Source organism: Podarcis raffonei, chromosome 4, assembly GCF_027172205.1.
Source record: "Podarcis raffonei isolate rPodRaf1 chromosome 4, rPodRaf1.pri, whole genome shotgun sequence".
Classification (NCBI taxonomy): Eukaryota; Metazoa; Chordata; class Lepidosauria; order Squamata; family Lacertidae; genus Podarcis; species Podarcis raffonei.
Genome location: NC_070605.1, coordinates 36,171,152 through 36,182,292, shown reverse-complemented (window position 1 = coordinate 36,182,292; position 11,141 = coordinate 36,171,152). Strand labels below are relative to the sequence as shown.

The window sequence follows — 11,141 nt, the reverse complement described above, 5'->3', positions numbered from 1 at the left end:
TTAAGATTTTGTGAAGCATTGACTACATATTTTCAAGACACATCCTCAAGGACTACAATTTTGGAATTTAATAAGGGGAAGGTGGGGGAACACTGAGACTCTCAAGGTGCTGTTCTGTACCAATTCCTAAATGCTCTGTTCATCTTCCAGATTATAGACAACCTTTGTTATCACTTGGAAAAGGAAAAGTTATTTGTTCAATGTTATGTCAAAAAGCCCAGATTATTGAACTTGTACCCTTAAGAAGGCCTGGATATCAGCAAAACAGTCAGCCAAATCATGAGACGCCAATGCTATTGATTAAACAACTTTATTCCAAAATGTGTATCAGATATTACAAGAAGAAGCTCTGCTTTGGAGATAACATTGCTCCAATTATTTGTCTACAAGACATACTCGGTCAAACAATATGATCAGAATAACTATGGAAAAGATATGCAATGCAGAATAGTCACTCAGGAAACAGTAAATGTACAGAGGGAGTAGACTTAAAAGCATGCTGCATAATTGTATAAGTAAATAACTATATAAATGTATTTAATATGTTTTATCTACATTATCTGAAGTACTAATTTGAAAATTGTCAACAACAACAAAAACAGTTACTACCATTCTTAAAACATTAATACTTGACTGTCTACGATACCTATGAGGTAAAAACAATACAATAGAATTAAATTTCTGCAAAGCCCTGAGAAATACTTTTCTCAATTCAAAAACAGAGAGAGAAATTCAGCATATGAACATAAGACAAACCCTGATGGATCTTTCCAAGGGTTCATGTAATCCAGCACCCTATTTCTAACCATCGTCAGACATATACCTCTGGGAAAGTCATATGCAGGGCATGAAGCAATGATACTCACACCCTGTTTCTTTCCAGGCAACTAACATTCTGAAGATGAAGTTTCCACCTCCCATCATCCCTGACCACTGGACATGGTGTCTGCAAAGGCTGATGGGACATTTTTATTGAGCTATCCATCACAATGCCAAGACTTCCTTTACAATTTACTCTGAGGTCAGCAAATTTAGATCCCATCAGGGTATATGTGAAATGGGATCTTTATGCCCAAGTGTAAATCACTTGACAATTACACTGAATCTCATTTGTCATTTTCTTGCCTATTTGGAGCTCTTTATTCAAACTAATTTGGTGTCATTTGCAAATCCAGTTCCTAACATACTCAAGAAAATGCTTAATCCCTTATCTGAAATGCACAGATGAAGAACCAACTTTAACCTCTCTATGAATGCTTCTTATTAAGTTAGAAACTCTGAAATAACTCTGAAATAAGAAGTGGAAAATATATAATGGTGTGAAAACCAAATGTTATTCCAATTAAATGTAAAGAGAATAACTTAAAAATGAAAAAAAACCCAGTCCAAAATGTTTTCTTTTCTTTTTTTAGTTTTCATAAACTGTTGCTGGAAAACTTGAGATGATAAATCTTCCCTTCATAAATTAGTCTGCAAGGTGACTACACAGGTATCAACTCCCTCAACAAAAACATACCTATAAAAGCCATTAAATGCTTATAAAAACTTTACTGAATTCTACACAGAATTCTCAAATTTAAAAGTTAAAAAATTGTTTTGTCCTGTATCAAACTGCAACAAACTATTACAATTCGAAAATCACAAAGCATCCTATACATGGTACTGCATAAAACACGTATGATATAAATGTTTACTTGCAAAATGTTATGTTAGTATTCTTAAAAAGCTTATGTTTCATGTAATGAACAACAGCTCTAGAGTGTTTAAGTTTCTTTTTGAAAAGTAACAATTATTCTTGCCTGATATTTGTTACACTACTGTTGTAAAGTCAGTTAAATGGACCAGCTCAGACTGATCCAAACTACCTGGGTATGAAACATTCCCATCTGGTTCAGAAGTGTTGCCATTAACCCACTATATAATAGTAAACAAGATATTTTTGTTTCATAGAAACAACTAACATTTGCCTCCACTGGACAAATGGTCTATTTACAGTAACATCGGCTGCCTAACTGACAGCGAGCGTAGGTCATCGTTCACTCATTGAGCTTAATAGACTGGTGATCTCTGCTGAGTCGTTTTTCCTTTCAAGACCCGTCTTATCTGGAGAACGAAAGAGAAACAACGGGTTATCAACGTTCACCGATTCTGACATTATGAAAAAATACATTACAGTTCCAAATACATCTACTAACACCTAACTCTCATTGAACGTGAGGAGACTCAACTTCCAAGGAAACCTGCCTAGTACAGTGGTGCCTCTGGATACAAACGGGATCCGATCCAGAGCCCCATTCACACCCTGAAGCGAACGTAAGACACGACTGTGCATCTGCGTGGGTCACGTTTCGCCGCTTCCGTGCATGCACGTGATGTCACTTTGAGCGTCTGCGCATCGCGAGCGGCAAAACCCAGAAGTAATGCGCTCTGTTACTTCCAGGTCGCTGTGGAGCGCAACCTGAAAATATTTAAACTGAAGTGTATTCACCCCAAGGTATGACTGTACCAGGCTGACAGTTACACATCAACTGAAATTAACAAAGCTATCTATCCAACTAGGTTTCCAGATAAATTCTGATAGTATAAAAGCCAGATTTCATCACCACAGCTGTACAGCCAGTCAAGTCAACAGGATTGTGATAGTTTAGCTGTTTACTGACCTGCCCATGACGCAGTTTCTAAGAAACATACAGGGCATCAAGGATTATTCAGGTAAAGGATTATTAAGGTAAATAATCAACCCAAGCTCAAAAGACTGATGTTTACATCCGTAGCTTTACAGACTGGAATAGCTCAGTCAGTAGAGCATGAGACTCTTAATTTAAATCATGGGTTCGAGCCCTACATTGGACAAAAGATTCCTACACTATAGGGGGTTGGACTAGATGACCCTCATACTCCCTTCCAACTACACAATTCTATGATTCTATGTCCATAATTATGTTGATACCACACATATTTTTATTTTTAGTTGCTCAACATCTTTTTAGCAGTCTGCTAAAATTACCCATGCTCTGTAACTTGAAAGAAAAAAATGTTCACTTTCGAAAGTTGCATTTTTGGCATTTAGGGAAATAAGCAACAGAACTCAATAATTAGAAAGAACCAAACATTACACTCTCAAAGCAAGACTCTCTTCTTAAAAATAAAGTATGAACTTTCTACCTAGGAATAAGGGAGGAATTCAGCTCAGTCTGGATTTTAATGTGAACCCACCTAATTTGCAGTGTGCAAATTGAAATACAGTTATCCTTTGAAATTCATATAATGCATGCATTGGTGATATATATATATTACTAGGAAAAATTCATTGCACAAATTCATATTAGGAGAAATTTGCACTAAAATGGTGATGAGTTTTGATGCAGATTTTTATTTTTGTAAGGCAAACAGATATGGAAATGTGAAGACTGAACTTAAGACGGGGGGGGGGGGGACTGAAAGATGCCAAAACTGACAGAGCTGTCCATCCTGATTACCACCCACTACACTTCAAAAGAGCTCCAGCTAGCTGGATCTCTTACCTCAACTCCTACAGGGCCATCAGGTACTAGGTGAACCGGCTGCTCATTTTCCAAGTTCCTGGCACTGGGATCAGCTCCCTTCCGCATCAACAAGCGAACTGCATCCAGCTGACTCACCCGATGCTGCAAGCTGGCAGCTACATGGAGTGCGGTATTACCATTGTACGCCTGGATGAGGTATGAAAGAAACACCATTATTCTTTAAAAAAATGTATATGCAGGATGCTTTGTTCCTTCAAGCAGCTACATGCTGAATTAGACATAGTGCTTTGTGCTAATCTCTACTGCTAGCTCAACAGTAACGTACCTTGGCATTGATAAAGGAAAGGCAAGTAGGCAGCTCTAAAAACAAACGAAGGAGTTCCACATTTGCTTCTTCCGCTGCTAAGTGAAGGGCAGAACGGCCACTTTTACGATCCTGTACAAGGGGATGGGGAAAAGCCCAGTTAATTTTGCACAATAAGCACTGAACCACTTACAAAATGCCAAAAATAATAATAAATTGCATGAAAACATAAACTGCTCTACATAGTTTCTTTTATTTGTCCCTACAACTTCAGAGGTCGCCACTAATATTTCCATTTTACAGACAGAAGATGAATCTAGGGGATAACAGGGGCACCTAACGATTCAAGGCTGGGGTGGGATTTGAAGTTTGGAACCTTTATCTCCTCTTGTCCGAGTCTAACAGTAGTTTCTATTGGGACACAATGACTCTAGAATAATTAAGACCAAGTAATTCAAGCTTTGACTCCCAAGAGAATCTAGCTTTCAGTCTACTACTGGATTTATCAGTGTTTGCACAACCCAGCAAGAGTCACCCATGATGAAATCCCAATTAAATTAATGAGACGCAAAACAATTCAAGCATGTTTACTCAGAAATAAGCCCCAGTGATTTCAATGTGGTTTACTTCCAAGTATGCTTAGAATTGCAGCCTCAGTTCAATGTTAGTTCCATTAAATTTAATGGAATGTATACCCCTATCCTACACATGTCTACTGACAAGGGCTGATAATAGTCCAAAACATCTGGAGACTGAGGAAGACTGTCTGAAGCTGGTGCAGATCAACTGTTAAATGTGACACTGAAACAGACGCTAAAAAATAGTATGTGACTCAACTCACTGACACAAATCTGGGCTTGTTATCATGATTTTCTTGCCGTACTTACTCTGGCTTCAACAGAGGCCTGCATCTCAATGAGAAATTTGATGGTGTCTGCCAACCTCTTGCCTTTCAACCTTAACTCCTGGACCTCAGGAGTGTGAGGTGACTGCTGGCTCTCTATGTCATGTACCACCGCATTATGGGCCACCACTGCACAGTGCAATGCTGTCAAACCTAATAATGAAACACAACAAGTGAGCAATTTTTAAAAACAACAACAACACTGTTTTGAATGACTCCCTTCTCCGATGACTGACTCAGAAACTTTAGTCAACGCAAATACCAGTAAGCCAGGTTTCAACTGCCGTTTGTTTGTTTGCAATGCAAACCCTTAAAGGATTTTTAACCTGTTTCCAACATCGCTTTAGAGAAAGAGCTACGGTAAAGTTGCTTGGCAACTGGAAGATGTAGAATTAAGTATACACATTTTTGAAAAGCCTTTCCACGTGTAGATACCCTTAACAAAAATATAGTTCAGGTTTACCAGATACCGCTGTCCCAAATAAGAAAAGAATAAAAGATATCCACAGGTTTCAATGGGTAGTTATGATTTTTGATTCCTCTCCTGACAGTGGCACACCAACTTTTTGACTTAAGTTACATGGGGCAGTCATCCTGCTACCATCATGTCCAGCTGGCTTGCTTTTCCAACACAGTGGAGCAGGCTCTGATTTGTATATTGATGAACTGGAGAGCATCAAGTGTAAGATCAAATATGAACGAGTATTTCACTAGCTTAAAGTATTTAGTAGAGGCCCTGATTGCCTTCCCCTGCTCCAAATGTTGCTTTGCATTTTTCTATTTTGAAGTGGATGTCAATAATAAAATATTCCTGTAAAATATTCCATATGAAATCCAAGGGCCTAAGAAGCAACAACAACAAATTCAGCATGTTTTTGTTAGGTTCTTTGCCTAACACAACACAGAAAAGGGACTCTTGGCTTCTCACCATCATAATTTGTTGCCTCCCAGTCTACGTATTGGTTGCTTACAATGGCTCCTTTCTCAATTGCCTGTAGGTGCGAAATGAGAGCATACGTTAATCCTGTACAACTACGCACAATGGTAACTGAAACATCCACATATTATTCTAGATTATTTAGATTATTTTAACCAATATTATTCACTCAGTAAATCTACTGAGATGGCGTTCCACAGTCATGCAGAATATTAGAACTAAGGCTCACAGATTTTTAAAAAAATATTCAATCCTTTTGTAAACGGAATTAGTTATAGTGAAGCCTTTCTTAGCATTCTGCAGAAACAGCTTCCTCCAATTAAATTTCTTGAATGCTCTTTCTTTGTTCAATTTCCTTACTTTTGGGGTGTGGATAGAACTGTGCTACAGGATACACATAGTATTACCACACACAGTCACTTCTAGGGGTAAAAACTACCTTTCTGTGTTCAGATACACTCCTCCTATTGTGGGGAGAACAGGATGTGGTGAGAACTTTGCTGCCGTGTGAGTTGGGGAGTGGCATGCTCCACAGGTCATAACATGTAATGGAATACTAGCTTCTTAGCAGTCATTTACAAGATTCCAAAGCATTAGTATTAGTATAACCCACAAGTACTAGAGGCACCAAAGGAAAGGCATATATATATATATATATATATATTGGATCTTTACTGTACATGCTACATGTCAGGAGAAAGGGAGATAGTTGGAAGATTCAGCTCTGGCCGCTTACCTGAAGGACTTGTGCATGCCCCTTTTCAGCGCACACATGCAAAGGCGTCCTACCCCAGCAATCTGTTGTATTCACTTGCGCCCCAAGGCTAACCAAGTCCTGTACAATGAGGTGCTGGTTTGCAGCCACAGCCACCTGCAGGGCACTCTATAAGAATGAAAAACAAGATGTTCACCAAAATCCTACCAGAAAATAGCAATCACCGAAGTATAATGAAATATTCCCAATAAGCTACAACCATTTCAGAGTGCAGCTTGCCCAATGTACTTCTAAGGCCACCGTTATAAATTAGCCGCCATGTTAACCTTTGAAGTTAATATTAACAGGCGTTCAAAGGTGTTTTGCATTAAGTCTTGGAATCGTACAGTGGGAGCCAGTTACGCTGAGAGCCTCACCTGGCCATTGTGTTCTTTAATATCCAGCATGTGTAGGGCTACCATCTTTCTTGCCAACACATAGGAAACTGCTCGGCGCCCTTGGGCAACTGCAATGTGGAGAAACCTGTGGGGAATAAATACTGTGTTTGTTTCCTTTTTAATATTGAAAAAGCACATGTGTTTAAGGTGTTATGAAAACCCCTTCCCTTAAAAATATCCTAAACCCCAAACAACTTATGGAACTTGCAGACTGCAAGGGATACCATAAATCATTACACTGTTGAATGCACATCTCAATTTAATCCTATTTTGAAGGGCAGTCATAGACGTCTGTGTGACATATTATTTTTAATGCAGAATACAATAATTGACAATTAACGAGAGAGGTGTCTTATTGCAAGCATATTATCTCCATTTTAGTACTGGTTAACAACATGAACAAAACTCACGTGTCACCATCAGCGTCTTTGGCAAGAATTTGATCTTGAGAGATGTTGGCCAGTTTGCTTTCTTCCTGTTCCACTTGCCACTGGAAGAAGGATTTGCCCAGCTGCGCTGTGTTCCTGGCAATACCCTGATGTTGCACAGACATATTTGAAGTAGCCAATGGTACGCCATGTTCTTCAAGAGCACCACAGAAATTACTGGGTAGCTGACTGAAATTCTGAGGGTGGCTGCTGACATCAGCTTGCTGAGGAAGTGGTTGAGGGAGGGGGGCAGAGATGTCTGACCCTTCTGAATCACTTAAGAGAGAAGCAAAGCTTTGAGTAGGGCAGTACTGCAGTTCTTGGCTTTCAAAAACATGCTGATAGTCAGAGGACTGGCTGCTAGTGGAGTGCGGCCTGCAATCCATAAGGGGATTGTAATGCTGAGACAAGTTCTGGGTCTGTGTGGAAGAAAACTGATAATTCTGGGGTAGCTCCATCATCTGTGAGGGGCTGCTTGCTTGAAATGCTTGGTACCTTTGAGGAGGTGACAAAGCTTGTGCTCCAACCATCTCTTGATACTGTTCCCCTGGAGAGTTAGGATTAGTCATGGTGTGAAGCCAGCTCACTTGCACTGTGTTCAAAGAAACTGGGCAGGATTCATTCTTAATATTCATAATGTTCTGCAGCATATCACAACTGCTGTCTTGTTTCGGATCATTCATATGGGTGTCCTCCATGTTGCTATCCATTGATGTTGGTGTCTGTGGAGGTGTCTGTAAAATAAGAGCACACAGATTTTGAATGATCCTGCGCAGGTGAGAAATGTGTTTCAATGTGAGTAATGACTATAGAAATACATACCAGGAGGTGAGGTTGGAAAGGAGCTGTTCTTTTATAACAGGATACATCTGAAAATGAGTCCTGAGCTTTTCTTTTTCGACCATTAGTTAATATGTTCTTCAACTCTAATGAAAAAAAGAGAAAAAATGCTAAGTTTCAGTTTGTACCCTGCTTTTCAAGTATGCTTTTCTAAATACTAACACATCTAAAGCACTTAACGGATATAAGTAAAACACGGTACCTGTGTATGGGTCATAATTTGGTAATCCTCCTTGTACCTGTTTTTTAAAATTAAAAAATGGAATTATTTATAATATAGTGAAAACATTCTCTCCAAGTCCTAAGGCAGCTCTAATGACAAGAGGAACCACGCTAACTTTTTCTAATGTTATATTAATTAAGTTCTAAAATCACATTAACATGTTCTGAAAAATCAGTACACTCTAGATATTTTCAGGAATGTTTTGAGAAGAAGCCCATCATATGCAGACTGCAACCCTTTACAACTTTACCTGGAAGTAAGACCCATGGAACTCAATGAGCTGAGTAGATATGCATAGGACTGCACTGTCCTAAAACTCCATTATTAGTTACAGCTTTTACAATGTATTCTGCTTCATCCAAACAAAGCCACGCAAACTCACTAGGAGTTTCAACCTGCTATATTATCTACTAATCCAGTATGGTACAGGATAATTTAAACAAAACAAAATGTGGCGGGGAAATAGCTTTTACAGTTAATCTTCCAAGCATTTCAACATATTACTCATAAATGTGAAGAGTAGCTGACTGAAAAATTTCCATGTGTGCAGGTAATTTCTGAAAATATTGTTATTCAAACTGATCTCTGATTCTTACATAGTTTGGAAAGCATTACCTCTGTGAACGAGCCAGTAATATCACAAAAGTATATGCATTTCCAGAATCTTAAATATTTCCAGATGATGTTGTTTTGTGATTATAGCTTAATCATACAGTTATATATTTGCAAGACAATTCAAGGAATGTATGAATAAGTTTGTAGAACTTGCTAATTCTAAAATCTGTAGCACCTGCAGATACATGCTTAAACTGGTACACAGAACTGCTGTATCAAGAGGACCCTAAATAATGAAATTTTTATATTGCTGTTTTCTAAAGCTTTTTTCCTATATATCAATAATGAGTTTACTGTGCAACTGCTGGCCCTTCTGTAGCTAAAACAGCACAAGCCATAACAACAACAAGAACAAGCAGCATTTATATGCTGACTTTCTGCCAAGGCTGATTTACAATTTTAAAGGACTAAAACAAATGATATAAAATTTAAAGTTTAACCATGCAGAAGTGGGAGGGGTAAAGTTCTCAGGGAAAACAAAACACAGAATCGCTGATTATGAAAATAAGAATTGCCATTTTAGATCAGACCAAAGCTCTACCAAGCAGAACGTTTGCTCACCGACATACTATACATCTGCAGAAAGTGCTAGTTTTATGATTCTAGCATCTGCCATACTTCTTTGAAATTATGAACATTCCATTTTTAGCTATCAAATCTTATATTCACCGACAAATTGAGGCGCAACAAATTTCTTTTTTTCAAAGGTAGGCAAGCTAGCTGCCATTAATTACCCTACCTAACAGGAATGAATTCCATGTGCTAATTATGCCCTGTATACAGTTGTACACTACTGATATTTTAAAAGATGAGAGACTGTGCCATTTATGATTCTGAATAAAATTATTTTAAAAGAAAAGTAACGTTCCGCACCTTTAATTCATCTGCACCATGGTCTGAGGACATCTGCTTGCTGTTTCTGAGGTGCAGCAACAGCTCTTTCACCGAGTTTTTCACACGAACACCTTGAAAAGGTCCTCTTTGTTGCTTTCCTCCCCCCATACGTTGCTCAACTGTTGAGACACAAACAATGAGAAATAAAATAAAACACTGATAACAATTAAAACAGAATATTGAGTTTTTTAAGAGATGGTGGATTTGTACATAATTTTAGCCAAGAAACATAGCTAATCCTAAGTTAATTACACAAAACCTTTAAAGTATGTACAAAAGATATTTCATCAACTTTGTTGTCACAAACACAAAAGAAACTTCTCTCTCCCCCCCCCCAATTTGAAAGGAAGGTTAGAAGCGGGGAGACACCAGTCCCATATAAAGGATATATTAGCATTAACATGGCTTTACGTGAATGCATTTTCAGAATTACTTGTGCCTGTCACCTCCATAATGAATCCACTTGTCCAAGAAAATGTGCAACCAAAGAGATGAACTGCAAATATTACATTCATTCTCTTATGTCATCATTCCTTTTAACATAGTCTACTCTGCAGGTGAAAAAACAGAAGTGAAAAGAGGAAACAACAATGTACTGTAATACTATCCAAGAGAGAAGTTGTGACTTCATTTTAAAAAGTACAAACCCTTCCAAGTTTATATATAGAAGCACTGAGGTTTACACTACATTTAAATAATCTGAAAAACCACTTGCTGGAGAACTGGAATTTCTGTCTAGAAAAAAAAACCCAACCCAATTTATGGGCAAATGATTTCCTCTTTACAGGTATGCCTAGTCAAAGCAATTAATTGTCCTTCATTAAATTGCCTTATATTGTATCCTTCAAGACAGAACTGGTGTCTACTTGAGAAAATATTGTGAAAAGCAATCAAAAACAAAACAAAATATTTCAATTAATAAACTACTTCAGATTATTACTTGTAGAAAATACAAACCAATGTAAAATAAAAAATATAGTACAACAATAGTTTTCTTATGGAAAAAGATCAAACTGGCCAGAGAAATAAAATCATCACACTATTTTAATATTATGAAGATACACACAACCGATATTGTTATGCTACCTTTTAAGATAATTCCTGAATGAAAGAAAATTTGTGGAAGCAACTTCAGCACTAAAAACACCATGAAATTATATAAAAAGACAACTGAGGTTCTTAACTGTATACCATTTCAACTGCAACAGGTGCATAAGAAACAAAAGCCATTTCAGCTATAAGAAGCATTATTTGGAAATAAAAAATATTACATTGTTTAAATAAATTGTGCCTCTCTGCCTATTTATATTTATATTTGGTATAGATAGCTTTGTCCTT

General features: G+C 37.7%; 1 protein-coding gene across 2 annotated transcripts in view; it reads right to left on the bottom strand.

The window, feature by feature from the left end:
• Window positions 1-291: 291 nt before the first annotated feature.
• The window catches only part of NFKBIZ (NFKB inhibitor zeta), a 34,564-nt gene continuing 23,714 nt past the window's right edge, over window positions 292-11,141 (bottom strand). For both annotated transcript variants that reach the window (XM_053386235.1, XM_053386234.1), the window contains exons 2-12: window positions 9,783-9,922; window positions 8,274-8,310; window positions 8,054-8,157; window positions 7,214-7,965; window positions 6,783-6,888; window positions 6,388-6,534; window positions 5,643-5,706; window positions 4,698-4,867; window positions 3,832-3,942; window positions 3,525-3,692; window positions 292-2,103 (exon numbers count right to left, since the gene is read on the bottom strand). In XM_053386235.1, coding sequence (XP_053242210.1) covers window positions 2,050-2,103; window positions 3,525-3,692; window positions 3,832-3,942; window positions 4,698-4,867; window positions 5,643-5,706; window positions 6,388-6,534; window positions 6,783-6,888; window positions 7,214-7,965; window positions 8,054-8,157; window positions 8,274-8,310; window positions 9,783-9,911 — 1,842 coding nt within the window. In that variant the 5' untranslated portion in view covers window positions 9,912-9,922 and the 3' untranslated portion in view covers window positions 292-2,049. The remainder of the gene's footprint in view (window positions 2,104-3,524; window positions 3,693-3,831; window positions 3,943-4,697; window positions 4,868-5,642; window positions 5,707-6,387; window positions 6,535-6,782; window positions 6,889-7,213; window positions 7,966-8,053; window positions 8,158-8,273; window positions 8,311-9,782; window positions 9,923-11,141) is intronic.